General features: G+C 47.5%; 1 protein-coding gene across 1 annotated transcript in view; it reads right to left on the bottom strand.

Moving 5' to 3' along the window:
- ppargc1b (peroxisome proliferator-activated receptor gamma, coactivator 1 beta) overlaps positions 1–27,829 on the bottom strand; it is a 57,798-nt gene that overhangs the window by 10,479 nt on the left and 19,490 nt on the right. The window contains exons 2-3 of the mRNA XM_040043203.1: positions 8,052–8,237; positions 3,716–3,910 (exon numbers count right to left, since the gene is read on the bottom strand). Of these exons, the coding sequence (XP_039899137.1) occupies positions 3,716–3,910; positions 8,052–8,237 (381 nt within the window). The remainder of the gene's footprint in view (positions 1–3,715; positions 3,911–8,051; positions 8,238–27,829) is intronic.

Below are 27,829 nucleotides of genomic sequence, written 5' to 3'. Positions count from 1 at the left end.
GTTTCTGATTGGGGCCGTCACAGGTAAGCAACATTATATGAAGACCTATTGCAGGGCGTGCAGAGCGTTTATGATGGCGTGATGCTGCGGCTGACTCTCTGGAGGTCAGCATTAGAAGCTGTGTACCTGTGAGCGACGCTGCACATCATCACCAGCCGTCAGCACTGGCTGCAAGCACAGATACTATCTGGGTCGGGGTGAGTGGGCCGGTCGCCCACATCGTTAATGGGCCACAGCGGCTCTTTGTGGGCGAGCCAACTTGGCTCTGAGCGCGTGCTGATGCTCCGCTCAGAGTCCCATTGAGGGGCGTGAAAGTGGCAACTGAAGGTTTGTGTCTGTTTGGACCACTGAAAGCATCCGGGGCCCTCAAACACACAGTTTACTCTTCTTCGCTCTACTCTACTCTGGACACCTCCCACAGCTTCAGTGGCCTCATCAATGGAGGCCTTGTTCTACACTGGGACAAACAGGCAGGAAGAAAGAGCGAAGGGCCAATCACGTGTGAACAAACTGCAAGAGTGTGCACAAGCACCGAAAGAGGGGGACACGGTGCAGAGAAAACACATGTTAAAAGCTTCTGCACGGCTCTTTTAGCTCTGAGGAAACTGAACTTGTCACTGTTTATGCAGCTGTATACGTATATGTCATGTAATTATAATCACACCACACAGACACGACTTTTAGAAGACTTTGGAACAAAATTTAGGATTCTAGGATTTATCAGTAGAGGCCGCTGCCTCATTTAAGCCTGAACACAGTGACAGCAGTCATGTGACAGCACGCAGAGTAAAGAGAATAATGTTGTTAGGAGGCTGCTCTGCCTGCATGGATGTCCGGCTGCTGCACCTGTGAGAACACCTTCACTTTTTTAAATTGTTTCTCAAGTCAAACGCAGCCCTGTGCAGTGTAATAATTTAAAGCTATTTAAAGAGTCTCAGAGTTGCATCTGTCACAATCAAACTGCTCTGGAGTTTTCTACATGTGGACCTTTGGGATCAATATTATCAAAAGTGCACCAAAACTTCAAGAATAAACGACGGCGACAGTCATGAAGTCTGAGCTGGCGTTTCTGTGACCTTCGGGGTCTCTTACTTACAACCTGAGTTCCGGCTGACTGATGACCGCCAAAGCTTCAAGAACAAACGTGTGAGACAGCAGAGACGACGGCATGTTGTGGCGTGACAGCTCGCTATCTTTGGCCTGTTTTGCACCAAACAAAAGCTTCATTGCATTTAACCGCCTGCAGCGATGCCCGACTTCCTGCCGGCACACACTCACCGTTAGCGCTCACAGGCTTGACTGCTTCTTTTTTGGCTTCCTCAACAGCCAAACTGTCCTGATTACTGAAACATTTACCGTCACTGCAATTTCCACCAATTTGGAAGGAATGCCCTATTTTCCTGCTAATGCCTCTCAGATCCGTCCCCACTACTATTAGTACACTAGAGTACTCCAGTCATACAGTAAAACCTCCGGCTTAGTACCTTGTATATAAGTATTATTCCTAAACGTGTTGTTGGTGATGTGTTCTGCATGTTGTCAAACTGAACACTCAATCCCAGTGGTGTCACTAAAACAGCTCGCAGTGGGTGCACACACTTTACAGTGTACCTTTAAATGAACAGGGATAACGATGATGGGGCCAGACACCATCCTTGGTGTCTGGCCCCTGGACACTGGACATGATTACACCAACACTGTCAAGGCTCCACCTACGTGTCTGTTAGTGTCTGTGGTTCTTTAGTCTTAGTGTTCAGATATTATTTAGGTGGGGAACAGAACCTCTCATCATTTATATTTGGCGCTCCTTGACCTCTTGGTCCTTCTGTATACATACGTGAGAAGCACGAGGCATAAAAATGCACAGATTCCTTCTTTTATACTGCACCGCACCGACCTCTGACCCCAGCTCCAACCTCTGACCCCAGCACAGATATGAGCAGGTGTCAGTTACATTAAGTTAGTAAAAGCATGAAGTGGAGGTGCTGGGGTGGGGTGGGTTGCAAAGTGGTTTGAAGAGGTAACAGCAGGCAGGCTCCCACCCTGAGCCTGGTTCTGTTGGAGGTTTCTTCTTGTTCAAACAGTTTTTCCTTTCCACTGTTACCAAGTGCTTGCTCCTAGGGGGTTGTCTCATTGTTGGGCTTTTCTCTCTATTACTCCAGTATAAAGTATAAAGCGGCTTGAGGCCAAAGCAGTTACTACAGTGCACCTGTACCAGAGAAGAGCAACGGCTGATATGCTGCCATCGCTCAGTCTGCTTCCTCACGGCTTACACACTGCAGCACAGCTGCATTCACTGTAAGGCTCCATCATTCATTTGCTGGTATAATTCTGCAGAGCAGTTCAATCCAAAACGCTTGATTTTAGGAGACTCAATGGTGTCTTCTTTCGCTGTAAGAACATATTTTATTGTTCCATAAAGGATATTGACCTGTTCTTATCTCACAGTCTATCACTGCATTCATTTTAGAGCCCAGCAAATGTGGATCGACAAGCTGGTTTTATAGATGGCCTCATCGTGTCAGTACAAAAAGAAGTCAGAGCATGCTGGTAAACATTTACACTGCAGGTATTCAGACATCCGCCATGACTCACGACTGCCAAACAATAGCATCTTTGTCAGCTGCCGCTAAATCAGAGCACACAAGTAAAGCCTGCGAGCACCGCGCGCTGAGGAAGGGGGTGGATTTGTGTTTGTGACGAGAGCAACAAGACCGCATTGAAGGTAATCGCATGAGCAGTCAAATAACTTCCTGCTTCAATTATCTCCAGGCTGAGCCCAGCAGGGGGGGCTCAACAGGTTTCAGAGTTTTTGGTAAGGAGGCGATGGGCTCAGGTGCAGGCAAGGGCTGATAACGGGGGGAGAGGCAAGTGGGGAGAGAACAGGATTTGTTCCAGTAAGAGTGATTCAAGGAACAAGGAAGAGGCCTGGGGGTGGGCACACACACACAGACACACACACACTTCAGCACAAAGACCAACACAGACCACCTCACTCATGGTCCTGAGACTGTGTAGGTCTGCAGAATCGTCAAATCACTCACACAACTTTGAAAGTTTCCTAAAAGTCTGAGGTCAGCAGCTTGCTGTAAGAAACTGTTGTATCGCCGTTCTCAACACATCTCAGACTTTCATCATTTATGACCAGATCTCATTCTCACACAAACCTCTACAAGGCGCTCTCTCTGAAGCATTTCACCCTATTTGTGTGACTGAAATAATGCCTGGTTCCCAGAAACGGGACCCCCACCCCCACACCACACACACACACAGGATGAAAGGTTACTTTGTGCTGCTCTGTTTTCCTGCAGTTAAAGGCAGACTTTGAACCTCGCAGGCCGATGAGGGGATCATGAAGGTTAGTGAACGCGACACAGATGGAGATACGGGGGAGAAAGCTGCAGGGAGAGCATGGGAAAGGAGAGGCTCAGCACGTCGGGGTGATGAGGGCTGGATAGGGTTTGAAGCTCGCATTAAAGGATCTCTGTCTGTTGGGCTGTGAGAGACGTTTGATTTGCAGACCAATGACAAAAGAGAAACAGGAGATGAATATACCAAACATAACAGCCCTCTGTTATGTTTGGTATATTCATCTCCTGTTTCTCTTTTGTATACCAAACATAACAGAGGGAGATGTGGAAAATTGAGGTCCAGACCCAGAATAGAGACAAAAGAAACAGTTCTGATGCTGCTTCACGCCGCTCTGTGTTCTTACCAGAGACGGGTCCTCGGTCTCGGACCCCAGAGGCTGGCTGAAGTCCTCGGCGCTGAGAGAAAGACCATCTTCCTCTTCTTGGCTGGGCTCCTCCCCCAAGGCGGGGAACACAGAGAGTCCACCCACCTCGGCATCCACAATCCCATCCAAACTGTCGGTGAGAGCGGCGAGCAGAGCCGCGTTCTCCTCTTCTATCTGCAGGAAGAGAACATGGGCGGGATCAGGAACACAGATACAAACCTCAGAGACCCACTATAAATCCACCACACCAGATCTATCATCATCACCACATTCATATGAATGGATGGATGTTTGGATGGATGTATGGACAGATGTCTTGGTTCTCAGACTGAAGGACTCTTTGGGAGCTGAATCACTCCTCAAACAATGCCCCATACATTCTGATCACTCTTTCTTCTTGTTTGTGTCATTTATCACAATAACATCACAAGTCAGGTGACTCCACTCTGACCTTTGACCTCGTTATCTCCGTCAGTACGACACTGAGTTCTCTGCAATGCTGTATGTGCACTTCTGTAATGTTTCAGCATGAACATTGTCTCGTTTGAAGAAAATAATGTTTATGTGTAATTTCAGTCCAAGCTCAGCTCTCTTTCCACCGCCGGCCCTCCTGTGACATCCACACAGGGGTTGTTTACTGTTGATGAGCTGCCATCTTGCTGAGAGCAGAGTCTGGTGGAGAGGCGATAGCACGGCTGGCCTACGGGAAGCCAGCGAGCTTCATTCATCTGTCTCTCTCTTTTATCATCCAGATCCATCTGTCCCCAGCTGCCAAAACTATTTATTCCTACATTTATTCTCCATCTTCAGGCCAGCTCACGTCTTCTCTGCGGGAATCTACACAGTGCTACATCAGAAGAGGAAAGCCTTTGATTGGCTAAAAGCAATACTTAATTTAACAGTCACAGAAAAACAGATTTACATTTACCTGACAATCAAAATACAGACACTTACTTACTTACACTTTGTTAGGTACACCTGCTAGTACTGAGTTTAACTCTTCATGGCTCAGATTCAACAAGCTGCTCAGAGACTGACATCATTATGACATCATCACACAGCTGATGCAGATGTGTCTCCTGCATCTCAAAGCTGCTCTGCAGGACTGAGATCTGTGTCTGTGGAGGCTGCCTGAGTGCAGTGAACTCACAGTCATGTTCTAGAAACCAGTCTGACATTGATAGGTTTGTAGCTTGAACCTATTCGCTGGAACGTTGAAGACAATATAATTACACAGCAAAAGCATTGAACACCAAGTAGGCAAAGTTCTTCGTGTTACTCATGCATGAGGGAGACTTGCCTGGAGTCAAGTGTCGTTCCACCACTTGACCTCCGTCAGACTCTCAGCCAGGTTCCCCATAGCACTCCTTTTATTGTGGTTACATGAATATGCATAGGGTCATTAACATATAACATCTTACATAGGTATACATGTGAACAAAGAATACTGTGTGTGTGTGTGTGTGTGGGGTCAGAGTGTGACCCCATAAACAACTTCCCTTAACCTGCTGGTCTGGAAAATCCAACAGTTCATCTATATGTAAAAGGCACTTAGACTCAACTACGTTAATCCTACCATAAAACAATAAAACAAGGTACGACCTCTTCCCATGCTCCCAGGATGTAGGAATGCACACCAAGACTTTGTAGCCTGCTAAAGATCACACATCCTATCACTACACAATTGATTATACACCTCTAAGCATATATGGTTAAATATTTCTAAGCATAAATGACAATCAACAATACAAAACCTAACAGACATGATCTGAGCTTTGAGACACGGAGCTTTGTTATCCTGCTAAAGACGTTGCAATGAGGTCATAAAGGATAGGCATGGTCAGCGGCAGCACTTGGCCAGGCTACAGAGTTTAAACGATGCTCAGCTGGTACTGAGAGTCACACCAGCAGCAGCCTGAACACGGACACAGGCAGGATGGATCCATGCTTTAAACTTGTCAGAACAGGAGACGTTTCTCCAGCTTCTGTTGTCCAGGTTTGAGAGTCTGTGTTAGCCATAGACTCAGTTTCCTCTTCTTACTGACAGCAGTGACACTGGTGTGGTCGCCTGCTTCAAGGTTCAGAGATGGTCTTCTGCAGACTTTGGTTGTAGCGAGTGGTTACTGGAGTTATTGCTGCCTTCCTATCAGCTCCAAGCAGTCTGTCCATCCTCCTCTGACCTCAGCGAGTCATTTCCTCCCACAGAGCTGCTGCTGGCTGGTTATTTCCTCTGAGCTCAGAGATGGTTGGAGATCAGTGTGTGAAACACTCAGACCAACAACCATGCCACATTCTTTCTTCATCATTCTGATGCTCGGTCTGAACTTCAGCAGCTCGTCTTGCCGTGTGATTGGCTGACACACGAACAGCTGAATAGATGTCCACTGAGCGTGTGTGGGCTTTTATTGCTAAAATCATAATTCTAAATCAATTTGCTCTTTCCTTTCCTGATCTCTGCACTCTGAGGTTAAATTAAGTCACACAAACACGATCGATAACCTCCAGCTGGGGATGAGATTGCGACACGCGACCGTAAATAAGCACCATATTGACTGATAGCAGAGGGGCAGAGACACTGGGAGGGCTTCATGTGCCTGCTTATCACTCTATTCATTACTCGTGTTCATAATCAAACGCGGTCTGACCATCTACATTGCTGTATTAGTCTGATCAATATAGTATTGACTGAAATATAACATATCAGAGGAATGAAGGGGGGTGCTGTGTTTTTAAAAGCTGTACATGTGCAGAGTGAGTTTGCAGAAACAGAAAAATGAGTGAACACAGACCAGAACGCATCAGGAGGAGCAGTTACTGGTGACAAACACAGAGAAGAAAAAGTGCCATGAAGCCATCAAAGAGCTCCCGATACCACAAAGGCCGGGAAGTAAAGCAGCTGCAGTGTTTGATCGAGACAAAGAACCAGAAAAACGGTGAGATTAACGCGCCCGTTTCCTCTTCGTGTATTTTCTTATTGGTCGGCTGCTGTTAGACATGAAGAATCTCACTGCTGTAACTTCTCAGTATGAATACACCTGTGTCCGTGATTGTGTCTGTGCTGTGTGTCCGTGATTTTGTCTGTGCTGTGTGTCCGTGATTTTGTCTGTGCTGTATGATTGTGTCTGTAACTGTGTCTGTTGTGTGTCTGTGATTGTGTTTGTGCTGTATGATTGCGTCTGTAACTGTCTGTGTTGTGCGTCTGTGATCTTGTGAAGTTTAGTTTCGTGTCAGCAACAGGAAGTCAAAGAGTCGCTCAGGCGTCAGCTAATGTGGATCGAAGTAAGAATAAAACTGAGGCGCTCAGAGTGCAGACAGGGGCTGTGGGTGTTTATTTACCTGAAATCCCATAATGCTTTGCCTGTCTTCATTTAACCAATACTCTCTGTGGCACATTGCAGCATCAAAGCAATTTCCATCAGCAGACTTGCATTACACAGCAGATGATGTGGACCTAAATGCTACTTTATCTCTCCGTTATTGTCTTTTTATTCTCGAGGTGCTCTCAATTTAGCCTCCATAATGGGACTGCAAGACTTTGCAGGGACTGCAAACCTATGGACGATCAATGATCCAGGGCCGGCTCGCAGATAAAGAAAGATTAGAAGGGCATTCCTTGAATTCATCCCGGAAGGGCACCGGACACCGGAGCCTCGGGCTTTCAGCGGCCCAGCAGATGTGCTGCTTGCATCATCGTGTTACACGCAGCATAACTGGGAACTACTTTCTTAGCTGGGCCCACAGAGACACGCTGCATGTCCACATCTAAGCACAAGGGTCAAGACAGGGCTTTGGGTTTTACACCCACTTCAGCATAGGAAACTTTGGCTCTCTAACAACATGCTTCTGAGACCCAATTCCACGAAAGGCACGTGTGAGATTCAATTAACAGCTGAATTAATTCATAAAACAACAGCTTTGGTCAAAAGGTCTGAAAAAACAAGAAGGTGCCAAAACAAAAAGCACAGATTCAGCCTCTGTTTGGTGTGAAGTGCTGAGACAAGCCTGCAGCGCGTGGACATGTTTGCCAGCTGATTCCGGCCTGACACCTCGTGCTCGCCTCAGTTCACTAAAATAATATCAGAGCACATATTTTGTACACTGTGCAGCTAAAGGAGTCAGCAGGGAGTATTTGGGAAGTCCTTCACACAACACCAACTTTGTCTCAACACTAAACAACGGACGAAGATTCATTTCCCTCTGACCACCAGCTCTTCCAAGAATAGAAAGATAACGAGCATAGGTATGAGAAAGAAAGACGCCGAAAAAGGAGACGTATTTTCGAGAAGAGGCGCCGGCTTCAGGACAGAAACCTCACCTCGAACAGCTCGTCTGCTGTGCTGTAGTGAATGGAGGCCGGCGACACGTTGGCCGACTGATCGTTGCACCACTGCAGCTCGCTGAGGCAGTTGACGCTGTCAAAGTCGCTGGTGTCCAGCTGGGAGAGGTCAATGTCCGGGAAGTCGGTGTCCAGACGGTCCGAACACACCTCCTCCTCCCCATACTGAGGACGGAAAAAGAGAAGGAGAGGTCACGTTAGTTAAACATCGAGATCAAAGCAGCATTCCCAGGAGCCTGGGTTCTTTCGGGATACAAAAAAATAGCACAAGTCACAAAGATCACAGCTGGGTAAAAGTGTGTTTTTGTTCTGCTTTGCCTTAAGCAGTGGATGATGCTATCTGTGCTCTCTGAAACACAAACGTGGAGATGGTTCTCCTTCCACGACTCCAATGAGTCTGAATGTTTCTGTGTGGTTGTACTGTCAGAGCTTCAGTTCCAATCAAGCCGCCCTTTCTCAAAGTGAGAGGCACTTTGGATAAAAGTCTGCACTGTAAATCACTGTTCGCTGTCAGCATCACAAGGAGCTCTCATCAACAGCTGCTCATTAGATGTAATAAGGCTTCCACATTAGAGGAGGTTCAACACCAGGATCGCACAGACTGTCTGTCACATGTACAGTCGGCCAGTGTGGACGGTCTTCATCTATTAATGCACGTCTCACTGTGGTCACAGTGACACATGTGATGAGTGCTGGTTTTACTGAGCTGCATGTGTACTCTGACCGAGGAGGTGGATGGTTGATATAACTTTGTTTTCTGATGTTCTTTAGTGACAAATATCTCGAAGTTGTTCGAGCTCTGCGCGTCACTCACTGCAAACACCGAAAGAGAAAAAAAAGGAGGCCTAGGCTTAGACACACAGCAGAGGAATGGAGATTATTTCCAGGCAGTAATCAACAACGAGGATCTCCTACGATCACATCAAATCACAGGAACCTCCACATGAACTCTTATGGACATAAAGGACCTCAGCAGGCACCCTCTGACCCCTCGCAACATCTGAGGTAACAAGACCTCAAGAATCATTTCCCATTACCAAATCACTCGACACCAACACGAAGCCTCTGCCTGAAGGAACCAGAGCCTTCGCCCTTCATAAAGTCAGGAACTGCCAAACACTTCTCTAAAACCTCAGCGATGGCTAGCCCCACTCTGAAAAACTCACTCCCTGAAAATGTCTGTTGCCCATACAAGACGATTTCAGATCCAGCTTCCTAATCAAGAATTCCTGAAATGCTCTCAAGAACATGTGAAAAGGGAAACTGTGCTCAGTTTGTGTTTTACCCTCAAGATCACATCTCTAAATTCTTTACCATGTGGCTCACAGTCACAGCAGGCCGAGCCTCTCACACACACTGAGCCACGTCACTGCGAAGAGCAGGAAGTGTGTGTGCGTGACTCGCCGTGATGGGAAATGACTGCGTGGTCTCTGAAGGGAGGAGGAAACATTCCTTCCTTAATGTCTGCATGAAGACGACACACAGAATCAATGTCCTGTTTTATGAATGATGAGGAAACGACAACACACACACTAGGGTCGACCAGTTAAACGTCTTTAACTGATTCAAACAGATCAGCTTTCCTCAAACACAAAGCAGCTCAGCTTGTAGCCGACTCGTCCTCTGCCGTTTGTGTCTGAGCGTGCAGAACACTCTGTCCCAGCAGCAACTGTCACGTTTCTATCAGGTTTCAGCTAGCATAGCCGAGACCACTGATGTGACGATGAAATTAACCAAATTAACACGTTCAACACGAGCAGTGCTCTCTGCTCACACAATGAAAGGAACACTTTTTATTCCGAGTTCAGAGACCCACCATCTCTGAGGAGGCGTATCCTGTCATTAGGTATCAGGGTGAAACCCTTGGACCCACTGTCAGACTATGTTACATGTTTTAATGTTATATTTAACCACATATGGCCTAAAATTGCACTCGTTCAATTTAAATGTTTTATTTAAAGCATCATCTGCACACAGAGGCTTTTTCACCAGTGACAGTACGTCTGTCTCTGTGGTCAACACTCGACAAACAAACGATCACAAACAAGAATTAATGAGACAAAATTACTTGCAAAGGTTCTCTTTTGTGCTTATAACATGGAGATGTTCACATGCAAAGTTTAAAACAGTCTTTGTTTTGCAGAGGATGACTTTTCAGCTGCTGGAATAAATTCATGGCACTGCAGCAACAGCTTTACGGCATGTTTCAGAAATATTTATATTACATAGCCGCGAACTGAAAGTAAAGAATGCATGTAATAGCCTGTTCTTTTGTCAAACATCTCAACACTTAAGCAAGGAATCATGTGTTCTTTTCACAGTAAGCCTTTACCGGGTGAAAATATATAAACACCCTGATTATAAGGCATGCGTTTTCTTACTTGATATACTTTAAATGATTTAACTAAAATAAAAATTCTCTTAACATTTATATATTTATATTTCCACGGCAACTTCTTCTAGAAGATATTTTAACCACCGTATGTGGAAAAACTCGCAATAGCAAGCAAGCAATTAGTTTATTACGCTTTCAGATCAGCCACCAGCTGACACAAGTGCTGTACACTTGACATGCCAACCGATACCATTGAGCATGTTAAAAAAAAATTAGAAAAATAGTAATGAAGAATATAATTAAAATATATTAATAGTAAAAAACACAATTTAAACATAAAATCAGCTCAGTTAGATTAAAACAATAAAATCAGGTCAGACTGTGTCATAAAGCCAAAGAGTAAAAATGGGTTTTAAGACGTGTTTTAAAAGTGGACAGTGAAGGGGCCTCTCTAATGTGCTGGGAAAGATTGTTCCACAGATTAGGAGCAACAATAGAGAAGGCCCTATCCCCTCTGAGCTTTCTCTTGGACCTGGGTACCTCCAGGAGCAGCTTGTCAGCTGACCTGAGAGACCTGGGGGGTGAGTAAGGATGCAGAAGCTCAGAGAGGTAAGTTGGGGCAAGACCATTTAAACATTTAAATACAAACATGAGAATTTTAAAATGAACTCTAAGATATACAGGCAGCCAATGGAGTGAAGCCAGGATGGGAGTTATGTGCTCTCTTTTACGAGTTCTGGTTAAAAGTCGTACAGCAGAATTTTGGACCAGCTGCAGACGAGAGAGAAGATGCTGACTAACTCCACAATATAGTGCATTACAGTAATCTAAACGACATGAAATAAAAGCATGGATTACCGTTTCAAAATGCGGCCTGGATAAAATAGGTCTTATCTTTGCCAAGCGCCTTAGATGATAAAAACTGGACTTGACAGTACCCCTAATTTGACTATCTAATTTAAAATCACTGTCCATCTTAAAACCCAGGTTTGTAACAACAGATTTAAAATACTCTGCCAGGTGTTCCAAATCAATAGTGGAGGGTTCACAAGGTCCACTAGGACCAAACAGAATGACCTCAGTTTTGCTGGAATTGCATCTTAGAAAGTTTAGGGACATCCAAGATTTAATGTCTTCTAGACATGCTAAAAGTGGCTTAATAGAGAAGGCCTCTTTCTGCTTCAGAGGCAAATAGATCTGACAGTCGTCAGCATAGCAGTGGAAGGATATTCCATGCCTTCTGAGGATGGTTCCCAGGGGCTGTAAATATAATGAAAAAAGCAGAGGCCCTAAAATTGAGCCCTGTGGGACCCCAGACTGAAAAGTGGCAGAGGAAGACTCATACCCTAAAAAGTTAACACTAAAAGTTCTGTCACAGAGATAAGACCTAAACCATTTCAAAGCAGTACCACAAATGCCTGCAAGATGGTGCAAGCGAGACAGTAAAATGTTGTGGTCTACAGTGTCAAAGGCAGCTGTTAGGTCAAGGAGGACAAGAACAACATGATTGCCAGAGTCACAGGAAAGGAGGAAATCATTAAAAACCTTTAAGAGTGCTGACTCCGTGCTATGCAAGTTTTTAAAACCTGATTGAAAGACCTCCAGGATACCATTCTCATTTAAAAAATCCATAAATTGGCAATGTACAATTTTCTCTAAGATTTTAGACATAAAAGACAACTTGGAGATAGGTCTGTAGTTAGCCAATACAGTGTGGTCCAGGGCAGGTTTCTTAAGCAAGGGTTGTACTACCGCATGCTTAAAATTAGCAGGGACTACACCAGATATTAAACTGCTGTTTATAACACTAAGAACAGCCTGGCCTATGCTAGGAAAAATCTTCTTAAAAAATTGTGGTGGGACAGGATCATTTGGGGAACCAGAGGGCCTCAGGTGGCCAACCACATCCTCTAAATAAGAAAGAGACACAGGCTCAAACTGGTTAAAAACAGCAGAGCAAGGGATCAAGACAGAGGGGTCAGACTCAGGAGAAGAAATGAGCGCCCGCGTGGTTGCAACCTTCTCAATGAAAAAACACATAAAATCATTAGACAGTTTATGAGAGGCCTCCAAACAGCCACTTTGTGGAGCATTTAAGACTAAGTCAATAGATTCAAATAACACACGCGTGGATTGTGACTGTTGGAGGAAATGATCTTAGAGAAGTATTTTAAAGCAGTTAAGTTAAAAGCAGTTGAGAACTGGGCAGCAGTGAAAGGGTTAATAATCCGACAGCGGCGAACAGGAGCGCTGGTTTGAGCTGTATTGCGTGAAAACACAGCATCAAATAATACAGCCATATGGTCAGAGAAAGCAGTGTCAGTCACTTCCACATTAGACACAGGTAGACTGTGTGACAAGACCAGGTCTAGTGTGTGTCCGTGTTCATGTGTGGGACCAGGTACGGACTGGACCAGATTAAAAGAGTCAATGAGGCTTAAAAACTCCTTCACCAGAGGTTTATCAGGGCAACAGACATGGATATTAAAATCTCCCACAATAAGAATATGATCATAGTTGGGCATAATCCCAGCTAGAAATTCTGAAAAGTCATTTATGAAATTCTTATTGTATTTAAGGGGACGATAAATAACAGCAAAGAGCACAGAGTTAGAGCGATTAACTTCAAAGCACGTGAGCTCAAAGCTGGAAAACGAGGGCTGTAAAACACACTGTTTACATTTAAAATCCTTTTTAAAAACAACCGCCGTACCTCCTCCTCTCCCTGATGTCCTTGGTGTGTTAAAATAGGAACAACCCGCTGGTAAGAGTTCAGATAAAGTACTGGACTCACCAGTATTAAGCCAAGTCTCCGTGACACACATGAAGTCTAGTTTCCAGGAGGTGAATAACTCATTCAGAATAAAAGATTTGTTCACCAGCGATTTGGCGTTTACCAGCCCAATCCTGACAGGAGCCGGGGATGAGGTAAAAGCCCCAGCGGCACAGGGAGTCCAACACAGCGGCCTCAGATTGCGGAGATTGCCCGGCGCACGTTGAGCCGAGGAGGACAGGGGTCACGGAGGAGCGGCGCATCATCCTGGCAGACCACGGGGATGAGGCAGGAACCCACGGGGTCCAGGAAACGTCGGTGCACAAAAACTCCAGGAAATAATCTATGTATTCCTTTGACGGTAGTGGGATGGTGTGCTAAAGAGATCTTGAGTTTAACCAGCCGACCACTGCGCCTACCCTGACGTCTTCGCCGGGGAGGTAGCACGACTGCACGGCATGGGCAAGTTGGGATATGTGACAGCAACGGACACCATGAATTCTGACCTCCGTTAGAAAATGGAGCTGTATTTTGTCCAGAACTTCGGAGGTTCAGAAGCGATTGGCGATTGTACACCAGTAATGACCCGATTTCTTGAGTGACACACGACAGGAGCAATATAAAAACAAACAAAACTGACAGCGACAGACGAGCAGCCACGTACACCGGCGCCATCTTTTGCTGCCAAATAAGGACAGGTAAAGAACCTATAGCAATACATCAAGTATATATAAGCACACTTGGGGCGACCGTGGCTCAGGGGGTTGGGAAGTGTATCTGTAACTGGAAGGTCGCCGGTTCGATCCCTGGGCTCTCTGTCCTGGCTCTCGGTCGCTGTGTCCTTGGGCAAGACACTTTACCCTACTGGCTACTGGTGTTGGCCAGAGGGGCCAATGGTGCGATATGGCAGCCTCGCTTCTGTCAGTCTGCCCCAGGGCAGCTGTGGCTACAACCGTAGCTTGCCTCCACCAGTGTGTGAATGCGAGAGTGAATGAATAGTGGCATTGTAAAGCGCTTTGGGTACCTTGAAAAGCGCTATATAAATCCAATCCATTATTATTATCCATTATTCTACGTCAGACCCAATGCTGAGCCATTCAGATCGGCTCTGGGAATCTCTGGAACTGTGCAGGAGCTTCTGTTTGTAACACATAACACAGTCCACGTCGGCAACTTGTCCAGCTGACAGACCACCATCAGCTACAACAAAGCAGCTCTGAGCCGTCTTCTACTTCACGATCACCATGAATGAACACATTTTTCATAAAAGCAATTAACAGTATTCGTATATTTCTCCCAATCAGCTGTTCGATCGACAGCCAGAACACAGAAATGATAAAAGCCTCATCGCTCCTCTCCCCATCCCGCTGCCCCATCATTTTAATATTTGGCTGTTTTTGGACTGCGTGTTTTATCCCACTTTTAAATCAAAGCATAGTTACATCACACACACACACACACACCTTCAGTGACCTCCAACCTCAGCTCACCGCCTCGCTGTGCGTCTTGGTTTATGAGTGTTTATTCAGCGTGTTTATTTGGGTCATGGAAGAGATAAGATCAGCTGATAGCGTTTACGGTTTCATAAACGACTCATGAGACATGATCAAAGAGCAATCAGCAGAGAGCATAGGAACCTGAGCGGTGGACAAGCTGATGAACGGAGCCGGAAACAGAAGACGCGCTGAAGGAGAGAAGAAGAAGAAGGACACAGGAAGGAAGATGTAGGTCAGAATAACGGCAGCGAAGGGAAAGGGGGGGAGAGCGGTCATGACTTCACTGAGCAGGAGGAGGAGGAGGAGGAGGAAAGGGGGAGTGACAGAGGAGAGGGCGCCCTCGGTAAGACCCTCCCCCCGCTGCTGATGCAGGTGTGTTTCACCTCACTGAGTGTGAACCTCCCTCAGCATGCAGCTCACATCCTCCTCACGTGGCTCTGACTCATCCCCATCCTTTCTTCATTCCTACCATCATGCAGCCTTCCCTCGTTGGCCACTCTGCCCTTTTCTCCACTTACAGTTTCCTCGTATACTCTTTTTACCCTCATCCATCAGAGGACAGTCTGATTGAATGTTACCACTCCTCCCTCCATCATCCTCCCTTCCCTCCACCACAGCCATCAATCAATAAAACCATCCCTGAACATGACACGCATGCACAGGCACACACATGGGGACATCCCACGTATGTAGAACATGTCCCAGAACATCAGTGCACACGTGACGCTGCAGCAGCGGAAGGCGATACGAGGCTGCGGCGTGCTTGTAGTGCTGCACTGACTCTGAATAGCTACAAAGACCCTGAAAGCTTCTCGACATGAATCAGACGCCGGGAGGAGGAAGCAGCTCGGCGAGGAGCAATTCTGCTCCTGTTTCCAGGAAGGATTGTGTTAACCGTCTCTGCAAAGATACAAACCAAACATAAACACGTGTGCAGCATCCAATCAGGTGAGGGGATTCACTGCAGGTCCAAAAGTCAAACTGCGTCAGAGCATTTACAGGATGGCTCTCAGAGCCTCCAGACGCCCATTTAAGGCATTGATGCAGTGATTTACTGCTGACCTGCGTGTGATTGAGAGCAGATGTTTGCACGTGTTTCATTGAAGCCTTTCTGTCGCTCCCCACGTTTATTCCAACTGCTGCGAATGTACACCGGCTCTGACACTCTGACCCCGTATCGGGTCGAGTTCAGGTGAGCGCGAGGAGGCGGAGCTTTGACTCCTGCCGATCGAAGTCAGGGCTCAAATTTTTGCAGTCATCAAGCATCAGTTGAGGGAGAAGTGGAAGCGACCAGAAGGTGAGAGCAGCACGTACGTGCCCGCTTTTGCACAAAGCAGGTCCTGACTCGTGCCAAGGAGCCTGAGATGTGACTTTAAATGAGAGGTTTTGCTGAGTGACAGCACGGCGCTCCGTCATCCCCTCTCTGAAAGCAAACGGCAGCAGAGGCGGGTTTATTCCTCCCTGACACCACGGCCTGTCAGCATCACTCAGAGTGTCTCTGAAGCCGTTACTGCTCGAACGGGCAGATTAAACAAATGAGCACAAAATTAATGCAGAATACTCACACCTTTGAAGTTACTGACAGGCAGAGACGAAGGCTCTGCGCTGAGCCTCCGCCTCGTGCTGGAACAGCAGAGGTAATGTGCAAATGAATGAGCCTGACCTCTGAGATCTGCTCACTATCAGCTCCTTCCGAAGGCCCTCACTGTGTAATTCTGCTGTTTTGGGGTGGAGGTGTGGTGGGACCCATTTGTGGTTAATGTGTGCCTGAGTGAAAGCAGCGAGACGCTACCAGCACGAAGAGTCCGCCGGGACAATCGTGCATTAAACCTGGGCTATTTATAGCACGCCTGCACGTGGGAGAGCTATCTGGGCTAAAAGGAGAGAGTGGATGTGGAAAGGCCAGCGAGGCTCTGCGGTGGAGCTCCAGCATCCTTCGTTTCTATCTTTAAACACTCAGATTCCTCAAAGCTTATCTCTGGGTTGGCTAAGCGCGAGCGCCGCGTCTTTCCACTGGACTCAGAGTTACACAAGCTGAAATCATCTCGTTAGCTGAGGTCACCCTTCAAAGGTGAACGCTTTTTTAACTCTTTAAGAAAAATATGAAGCAAGTAAAATCTCAAAGAACACACAACTATCTGCAGACGGGTCCAGAAAGGACACAAGCCAATCACGAGGAGCGAGGAGGTCACACACAACTGGGACAAACATTAGCTTCTCTGGTGATTCATAACTTGAGTGAAATTAGGCTGTCATGTTTTTGTACATGCATCACACCTCCTCCGAACTTTGTGCCAAAAATCATGACAATAAAAATAGTGGAGCGTTGATAATAACGTGTAACTTTATTGATCCACACGCAGGAATCAAAGCTCGGCTGCTGTCCTGGCAGCTGGACGCAGGCCTGTTGTAATGTTGCGCAAGGTCAGTCACAAGTCCGGTCATGTGAGAGCTGTCCCAACTTCCCTCAAACACACACACACACACACAAGCAACACCATACAAGGTCAGGCTCTCTGGACTGCACACCGCAGGAGGCTGAGAGCGGAGCACTGGGTGGTGTTTCCAGGTTAGCGAGTTTCAGAGACCGGGCTGCCCTCAGGGCCTGCAGCTCCAGATCAGCTGAGATTACCAAACAGCTGGTGTTGCAACAGCACTCACTGCAGAATCACTGAAATAATCCCGGAACACAAACGGAAGTAATCGATGCTTCGATCGGCACCTTTCCCAAACTCCTGATCCTCTGAGCAGCGAATCCACGATTAGTCTGCTCCCCGTGGCTTTAGTGCGATTATGGACATATTTTATCGGGACTTGAAATGACCCAAGCTCGTCTTTGACAGACGCAGTAATGAGGAAAAGGAGGCGTGGCACAGACGTGAAGGTGAGGTGACGGACGCTCCCATAGAGCTGAAAAATGGTGATGAGAGGCGGCGGATGGAGAAGGTGTAATCACATCCAAGCTCCGCATAAAGAACTGACATGGAGGAGATAAGGCCTTTAACGCCCACTTTGTTGTAAGTCACTTTGACAGGAAGTGCTTGGTGCAGGAATCTGACGGCCCACAGAACCACGCAAAGCTCACACACAGCAGGAGAACACAAGCTGACGCAGTGATCCCTGCAGCTGATCGCAGTCACAGGGTCTGTTTGAAGGCTCACTGCGACACACCTGCGAGCGGTGGAAGGATTTCAACTTCCACGCAGCCAGTAAAGAAAGGATGAGCTTAATCACAGCAGACAAAAAGGTGCTCCTCCCTCCTCCCCCCACAAAGAGCCAATTACCTGCCGTTTGATTATTGAGGCACAAAGTGAGACAGTGAAAGCTCACAGGGGTACATGCCAAGGCTGAGCGTTTAGTCCATTTGTCCCGAGAAGCTCGACTGAGCACCACAGCGTTTTTCCCTCGCCTCCTCCTGCGACAGCTGGATAACATGCAGATGATGCCGCAAACATGCAAACATGGTTCTGTCAGGCTGCTGTAACATAGCTTGGCTGCTGAGATCTCTGATCCATCCATTCTGCTGCATGGGGACTCCCAGAGCAGCTCTGCATGACTCACAGCTCAAAATAATCCTCCTTTCTCTGATACCGAGCCTCCGTGCAGAACTTCAGTTCATCCTTGTTGATTGGCTGCCCTTCGCTAACAGCAGGATGGTGGAGCTTGAGCTCAGCAGCAGCAGCAGGAGGGAAACGACCTGCTCTACCACACCGAGCTCTTCACACTCATTCAGACAGCCACGGGACGTTTGTCCATCAGAATTTCCAAGGCACTGATGGGACAGGGGTCACAGGTGTGTCTGTGCACAAGAGAAAGCCCCGCCCCCAGATCTCTGTTTCCTTACAAAGACAAACAGCTCAGAGCTGGAACAGGGTCTGGATTCTGGACTTATCTTTTCTGTCTGAGAGAAGAAAGAAGAAACTTTACACAACGTAAATGTGCTATTACAGTGTGTGTGTGTGTGTAAACCACACACACTTGTAATAGGTGTATATGTGTGTGTCCTGTCATAGTGTGTTTGTTACTATGTTTAGCTCTTATCCTGGTCTCATGACCAGTTCTTCCACAGAGTGCTGCTGATTCGAGGAGCTGCTGCCAGACAAACAGGAGTGTGTGTCTGTGTGTGTGCGTGTGTGTGTGTATAGTGATGAGTAAAACTGAGGCCAACTGAAGGAGGAAGTGAGATGCTGCTAAACCAGAGTGCTGTGAAGTACTGGCTGTTCCCATCACTGCTGCTGCTTCAGGGTGTGTGTGTGTGTGTGTGTAGTGGGGTATAATGACTTGTCCTGCTGAGGTGCCATTTTTATGTTGTATATTTAAAGCAGGACTGAAACAATGTGTGATCACAGATCTGAGAACAGCCCCACCCTCTCCTCCGGCTTCACACAGGTGTCCGTTCTTAAATCTCTCAGTAGGAACCCTGGACCTCCTCCAGCAGGGGGAAACCGTCCTTCAACATGATTTTCATTTCTGGGTGGTGATGAGATGTCATAAAGAGCCACGGCCGGCCGAGACTATGTCTGTGTGTCAGCCTGCACCAAAGGTCATGACCTTCAGTGTGATCAGACCTAAACTCTGGTGGATGCTCTGTGTGAGAGCTCTGCCCAAAGACGTCACAGGTGAAGCATCTTTCACCTGTGAGGTGATTAATCTCAGTTTAATGTTATTTTATTGTTTTTTTGTAAAGCACTTTGGTATGCCTAAGGCTTTTAATGTGCTCTATAAATAAAGGTTGTTGTTGTTGTAATGATCTAATCCAGCTGCAGAGTTACTGGAGTCCTAACCCAGCTGTAGGAAACTGTCAGGAACACTGATAACTAGTGGTGCAACGGATCAAATATCTCATGGTTCGGATCATGGTTTTAAGTCACGGATCGGATCAATTTTCAGATCAGCAAAAAAAAGAAAAAAAAGACAATATTTAAGTATTTTTTCCTATTAAAAAACATTCAGCTCAAGACTCATTCCACGCACTTATATAAAAATAAATTAAGGTGCAATATGGACTTTATGGACAATGCTGGGCATCCTCTGCACACGGCCATAAACAACCAGAGGAGTCTGTTCAGTGAGAGGTTGCTTCTCCCAAAGTCAAGGACAAGCAGACTTAAAAACTCCTTTGTCCCACACGCTATCAAACTGTTTAACTCCTCGCTGGATGGGAGAGGGAGGGGAAACAGGGAGACAAAGGAGGGGGGGGAAGTAAGCTGTAGTGCCTTTTCCCTGTGCAATAGTTTTTGTTAACATCCAACGGTGTAATAGACTCACAATACTTGAAATGTGCCGTTCCCTTGTATTCTTATTCCTATTTATCCCTTTTGTATACTCTGTATTTATATATGTGGTATATTTCTGCTCACATTCTGCAACTTCTGTCTGTGCTGTGCTACTGGAAACTGAATTTCCCAGAGGAACCCATGGGATTAATAAAGTTTCACCTAATCTAATCTAATCTATAGGGCAGTACAGGGCTTTGTATCTACCACTCCGCTGTGATATAATGAGCGGTCACGGTCACGTGGCTTTCCGTTGCCCTGGAGGTCCACCCATTTGTAGTTAGGGCAACAGAAGATGCCTGGGACAGTTCAGCTGTAACTTTAAACTTTTCCTGCTTATACATGCTTGGAACGATCTTGTCACAGAAGTGGACACGCAGCGTGGCTCAAGCACGTTCATCATAGTTTAACCCCTTGTTTTGCACAACGGAGTACGGCCTCACGTCTGCAGCTAAACACCCCAGTAGCTTTTGTAATAGCTTTAGCCCGGTTGGATTGGGCAGCTTAAATGCCGCAAAGTCCTCTGCTCCTCCACTTGGACCGCTAGCGCTGACCATAACTACCGCTTGACAGACTGACCACCATACACATACTTTTCACGTGCGTGCCGAACCGTGGAGTGGGATCGGTTCGGATTGCGGATCAACTGTGATCCGTTGCACCACTACTGATAACAGCCTCCTGCTGAGCTGAGTGAGCGTCTCACCACCTCACGTCTAACTATCTGTTAGCTGTGGTTCTAAGATTGTTCGTGGAGGCTCGGCACCACAAACTCCTGAATCCGCTCTGACGAATTACACTCAGTCCCACTCAGTGTTCATGAAACTGTCATACTTTTATGTCTCTGGTCCGTGTGTGAAGCTCCGCCCTCCCTCGTTACTGCCACAAGCTTCAAATGTGAGCAATGACCCAACCTTAGCAGAGATGAAGTGAGGACCAGACAAATTGTGGTCAAGAGCGCGACGTGGGGAAGTGCTCGACCTCAGGCTGTTCTGTTTTGACATAGCCAAAAGTACGCTTCTAGATTCTGTTTCTTTCTTCTTTTCCTCCCCTTCGTTCCAAATCCTCATTTCATCCCCCTCTTTAAGTCTAAAACCAGAAGCCCAGGCATGAGTCAGCCAATCAGAACATTTTGATTCATTTCAGTTTCAATGTTGAGAAACAAAACTTCTGTTTTTGGTTTTTATGGGAATATTTCTGTGAGCGTCTCTTCTGCTCGCTGAATGAACCGCATGTCAGAGACTTCCTGTCCAGCTTGACAATGCGACAAACATTGTCCGTATGCAGGGTTTGGGTTCATCCGTCCGTCGTGGCTCGGACTCGCAAGGGTTAACAAACAGAGTCCGGGTTTCTTTGGGTTACATGCGTCGTGGAATCCGGCCCGTCTACCTGTCTCTCTTTCTTCCTGCTGGCAGATCCGTTACACTGATCTCACCTCCAGCCAACCTCTGTCGCTCTGAAACCTAATCTGGCTTCATCCACCCCCCACACCCCACCCCGCCTTCACGACTCCTCCACCTCTCAGGCAGGGAGAGCAGCAGAGGCGTGGGGCTAAATCTAGCCTGAGTATAAGAGGCTAATGATGCAAGGATGGAAATACGCACGTTAAGCTGACCAGTCTTTACCAGACTCGACAGGCCGGAGCTGTGCTAACACTCTTCCTGTTGTCCCGTCCTGCCCTCAGGTAAATTATATCCACCTGAGCTGAAGAGCCATCTGTGAGACACAGCCTGGCAGTCGCTGGACTTATTGACTGGGCTTCCTGGGATGTAGGCAGATCCAGTAAGACTTCAGATTAGCAGTAAAGGCTAAATCCGACTATTCTTGGGGCTGATGGGTACAAGTCTGAGACAGGGGGGGGGGGGGGCAGGTGTTTTTTAATTACACCCATAAACAGAAAATCAAAGCCCTGCAACAGTAGAGAACACCTGGACCCAAAGTGTGAACATTCAGACAGTGTGGAGTGACAGCGAGGTGCAGAACGGTGATGGAGCGAGGAAAACGAAGGTGAGCGGCTGGCGGACGGAGGCAGAGCCGCTGAGTTGGCTCTGCAGGGCTGCTGGGTAATGGGATCTGAGGGGGAGGGCCGATTTAAAGCTCAGGTATAAGAGTGTTGATGGCAGCTGAGATAGCATGGAGGCTGAGCCAGCTCAGTTCATTCAGGCGGCGCCTCGAAAGCGAGAACAGAGCAGAGAGAAAGAGAACGAGGAAGAACACCCGCGGTGATGAAAGAGGAGAGTCGGCCACACTGAACTGAACTAGCTTCACTTCCAGTTGAACACACAGAGACGCTCCAATGGACCGCCCGCACAGCTAAACATGGAGAGGAAGGCCTCATCGTGATAAATTAAAGAAACATGAAGTTAAGCTTAGACCGAGTGTCCACTGTATCCTCCACAGTTTCCCTTTCAGAGACCTGTGCTGATTGAAGTGCCACTGAGCACGCTTTATTCCTCAGTGTCTACGCACTTCCAGTCTCAGGTGTCCGGCCATCCCAGTATCTCATTCCAGAGCGGTGCAGCTCGCCCTTTAGCTGCTCTCCATCCATCAGCCCAACTCGCCTCCTCTCTTAGAGGTATTGAAGGCTCCATGGCACTGCTGCACGAAGGTCAGCTGATCGATGAACACTCTTCTGTGGCCCGACTTACTGTTTAGAGTAAAAACTGAGGTAAAGGTCTGTCAGGTGCCTCTGATGGGACCTGTGTGGATGTGCGTGTCCCAGGTCTGACACATATTAATACTCCATCCTGTTATTCTTGAATCTGGGATCATTCTCCGTGTTTTTATCTCATCGCAGGAAACCCTCGCCGGCAGAACACTGCCGACCATCCACGTTCTGATGTCATACCTCTGCTGACATCACTACATCGCTCGTCGCTAAAATTCTGAATTCCAGTTTTCAAGATGAAAACTGGAATTCAGTTTTCCAGATGAAATTACCTTATTTAATCTTATACCTCAGGGTTTTACTGTGAAATATACACAACAGCAGCTGTATATTTTACCTGCCCTGTTTCTGAGCCCCGCCCCAGTCTCCTCTCACCTGGTTTCCTACAGCTCATTATTTAACCTCTCACCTGTGAAGCTGTACCTGCACCTGCTTCCATCATGTCTGCGAGGTCTTCAGGGATCAGAGGATCTGACAGGCTCCTCAAAGCTGTGCTAGCCATTAGCGGAGCTGATCCCCGCCATACGTACACACCCAACCCAAGCTCATCCACCTCCCTGTGCTCCTACAGCATTGCCTCCACCCCTCCTCCTCCTCTTACTTCATGCAGTCCACATACTTGTTTTTGCACTGAGGTGCTTGTTAAAGGAGCAGGAGTACCCATCATGCCTTTCTGCTCCTCCTCTTCATCCTGTGACACGTTCTGAATTTTATTACTGCCCCAAATTATTCCTGTGAACTTCAACCACACATCGCTCACACTGATCCCACTAATGTGCATCCAACCACCCTCCAGTAATCCACATCTATCACAGCCCCCCCAGCTCCACCCACCTCCACCTCCACCCTGTTAATCTATATTTTCAGTCAGACACAGTTTGTAATCTCTTAACGGGATTGAGAAAATCAGAGAGAACCTCATCAGGTCAGCAGGGCAGGGGATAATGAGTGCGTGTGTGTGTGTAAAGGAGGATGAAACTAACAAAGAAGGATGAAGGCTTCATCGCCAGCAGGTGGATTCTGTGGGAATCTGATGGTCAGAGGTTTCCTGACCATCAGTGACAGGAAGGAGTCCTGCAGCAGATGGTGAGGTCGCCACAGTGCCCTGACATCATTGAGTCGATCTGGGATTAAATGAGGAAGACTCAGACAGCCTAAACCATCCGAAGGACGGCGGCAGGTTCTCCAAGACAGAAGCAGGAGCGCAGCAGGAGCCTCTCCTCACGTTTGACCAATGCATGGAAACCGTTTTCACCAAATCTGAGACGCCTGAATGGCGCCACACCCGCTCATTCTGAAACTACAGCACTTCCCCCTGACCTTCAAGTGTGACAGGTCAGCCAATCAGATTACTTCACTTTCATTTAAACTCACGGTCACGCCTTTTTGACCCATCAGCCGATCAGATTTCATTAATCGAGGCCAACTATATGTTAACCCCAGCTGGTCAAACTTGTTCACAAACTTATTTCAAATCTAAACTTAAAGATCTCATTTTCAGCCTCCGGACCAAACAGAGTCTGCACCTCCTCAGCCTCGCTGCCGTCCTTCCTGCTTCATAACCACGCCGTCAGCAAAACTGCAGCACGCCGCAGCAGAGCACACGCCTTCAGCTTATTGTGACTAAAGAACCGCTGAGGCTCAGGAACACCTCAGACAAACAGAGCAAGGACGCCGGGAGGAAATACGATCCTTTCGCCTCGCAATGCGATATGGCGAGTCGCAGCAGCGGCAGCAGCAGCGGCAGCAGCAGCGGCAGCAGCAGCGGCAGCGGTGGGCTTTAATCAATCATCAAGAGTCAAATTAGATAATGGCTCAGTGTGTGGAACCACCTGATTGCACACAAAGCCCTTACAGGTGGACTCAAACTCACAGAGGTGTAAGGCATCACTTCCCTGACCCTAAAACACCACAGACAGGAAGGTGGCGAGCTCACGGAGCAGGCTGAGGGCGGAGAAGGTGAAGTAACGAGCTGGAGGCTTGCAGGCCCTGCTGCCCTCTGCTACCGTGACATCCACGCACTCTGGACTTCTTTATCTGCTTGTCAATCAATCACAACAGCCAATCGATCAGCCTTTACTTCCTGGCACGGTCAATAACAGGAGCGGCCACAGCACATGCATCTGAGTCCAGAACCAAATTCAACCTGCACCCGTCTGTAGTGTGTGTCTGTAGTGTGTGTCTGTCGTGTGTGTCTGTCGTGTGTGTCTGTAGCGCAGCTCAGATGTGTAAACCTCATGAAACCGTGAACACTCAAAGCTAATTACACGCCTAATCACATCCTGTTTGCACTCGTACAAACATAAACAAATCTGTGTGTGTGTGTGTGTTTCTGCAGGCTGCAGGTTACAGTGTGGAGCTGCATCAGTTCTTGGTCAGTTAACAACACCTACTGTGCTGCACGCACACACACACACTCATCAGTGATCCAGAGTTCGTCTGCAGGGCACTCTCACTTCTCTTCTAATGGAACGTGTCGTGTGTAACTAATAGAAAAATCTTATCACTGCTGGACATCTCTCACATACGCACACACACACACACACACGGCTGCTTTCTCAAGGTCGTTCTGATACTCGTAGGAAGTGTGTGTGTTTGAGTGTGTGATCTGCAGGAGGACAGACAGCAGTGAAAGCTTCAGGAGCATCAGAAACATCATCGCACACAAGCACTGATCATACAGACAACACCTCTGCCTCCCCTTCAATCACACACACACACACACACACACACACACACACAGACAGGTGTGAGTGCAGCCAGCTCATCAAGGGGTCAAGCAAATTCAAGCTTTTAAATTCCTCCTTCTGTATGTGTGTGTGCAGTATGTGTGCGTGCGCATCCTCTCTCTTTCCATCATCCTTTCCCCTCACTCTGTTTCTGTGCTCTTTCACTTCTCCTCAACCACCCACAGATCCCCACCCCTCCATTGCCTCCACCTTGTCTCACTGTAGCAGAGCAGAAAGGTGAAGCCGAGCATCACGACACACCCCGCCCCTCCCTCTCAGTCGATGCCTCCCTGCATCCACAGAGTCACGACTCCTTAATGGTGCGAGAAGGGCAGCTGAGGCGGAGGACATGGCAACATGGAGGAAACAGCTGATGAATCTTTTTTCCTGCTTTCCTGAAAGCACCTGAATGCAACAATGGGACCTTTTTACCCAGGCTGAATCACAATGCGACGGCAGAATTGAGATATGATGGAGTACCTTTCTGTACATTTCACTCTGACATAAACAGACTAACAGCTGCCCATGAGCCAAATATACCCCATTGATCAACAACAAATAATCAATCAGCTTCTTTCCAAGACCGCGGCCACTGGTCACCTTTACCACTCTCAACGCGTTCCAGATGCTGACTAATGAAGCCAGTTTCTGTCTAATATGTGTTGACACACCTGCTCCTGAGACCCAACGATCCGCTCACATTAAAGAAAGCTTAATCACCCAGCGACCCCCGAGTTTCACCGTCAACACAGTAAAACCCACAGAGCTGTGGGTCACCCATAAACATGTTAGGTGGCAGACAGACACGCTGTAAAAGACGATGATTTGAATACTTCATCTAAGATTTTTAAACCTTAGGAGGATCGGGGCACGTGGCTGAAAGGTCAGAGTGCAGCCAAGAGGAAAAAGCGGCATCGTCACAAACCAGCCATAAGCATCAATTATCAGAGCTCACGTGCAAACATCAGTTCCACAGAGGACCGATTCGCAGGCGCTCATTCCACTGACATCCCTGAAACTACAGATGGATCAGGACCAGCAGCTTTCCCGAGGATGCCTCAGCTCTCCGAGCAGCCCTGAAACCCACGCCGCTCCTGATCTCTCCTCTCCGAGTCTAAATATGGAAGTTATTTTTGCAGCCACGCTCGTCATCCATCTCTCCCCTCTCTCCTCAGGGAGCAGCTCTAATGCAGTGAGAGAGACGCAGGCAGACCTCCAAACATCAGCAGAGCCTCCTGCCTTCTCCATCACAGAAACCCATGCACCCCCATAGACACCCACACACCCATAGACACCTACAGACATAAAACTGAAGGAAGAAAAGGAGGAGGTGAGCAGCTCTTGGGAGAAAAGGTTCAAAGTTCAATGTTCCAGTGTCACTTTATCCTTGGTGTGTGTCTGTTTGTGCGCATGTTGTGGGCGTGTTTGAAGTTTGGGGCTGTCACTGTATCCTCCACCCCTCCTCGCCAGGCCACCCCACAATTTGTTTTGTAACTCTAGCAGCTTGGACGGGGGGCACTCTGACCTTTATCCTGGACTGTTGGTGTGTGTGTGTGTGTGTGTGTGTGTGTGTGTGTGTGTTGGGGCGCTGGTGTTGTGGGGTTAAAAAGGGCACAGTGAGAAACAGCTGTGCCAAAGAGCGGCACATACTAGACAGTAAATAAAAACACACAGACAGAAAAAGGCCTGGGGCTGCTCCACTCGCCTCCCACTGCCTCTGAGCCCACTCCACGTCTAACAGAAAGGTCGCAGGTTCGATCCCAGCAGCGGACATGCACTGAGCAAAACAAAAGGCCTTCCAGCCTTTCACACACACCATTTCAAAACAGTGCAGATGTGACGCATGCTAAGCTGCACAGCTGCTGATTCTGCAGTGTGCTTCTCACACCGTAAAGATGATCCAGCAGGTTTCACGCACATAGAATAAGCGTGTTATATTTGCACGCATCACGGAAAGCTCAGCGTTCTTCAGCCATCAGCCAGCTGATTCCTCCAATCAGGAACCCTATGTGGAGAAACAGAAACACAGGTTGACAGTGACCTCATCTATGTACCATGTGACCTGATCCCTACTGAAGCTCACCTGACCCCTTCCTCCCCGCACACCTCTACACGCATCCATATCATGGCATAGAGGGCAACGACGAGCCAGCCCAGTCACACTCGGCCAATTATGGAATTATGTAAAGTTGTAATAAACTTGCAACCAATGGCTACAAAGTCCCGGAAGTAAACATGTCAGACTCTCACTGCAGAGCTGTGTGTGTGTTTTTGTGTGTTATTTCAGCTGATGGCCAAGCAGCATCATGATTAAATACACAGAAATACCTCAGAGCTGTTTTACATGAAACACCTGAAGCAGTGCAAGGATCAGGAGGCTTCGGCTCAGGGTCACTAGTGCAATGCAAAACAATGGCTAATTGCCTGCAGCTAACACTGTTCTGCAGTCCGACCATCACATGGTGTCATGTGACCTCACA

Source organism: Simochromis diagramma, unplaced genomic scaffold, assembly GCF_900408965.1.
Source record: "Simochromis diagramma unplaced genomic scaffold, fSimDia1.1 OVJJ01000433.1, whole genome shotgun sequence".
Taxonomy (NCBI): Eukaryota; Metazoa; Chordata; class Actinopteri; order Cichliformes; family Cichlidae; genus Simochromis; species Simochromis diagramma.
This window is presented reverse-complemented; position numbering and strand designations above follow the sequence as displayed.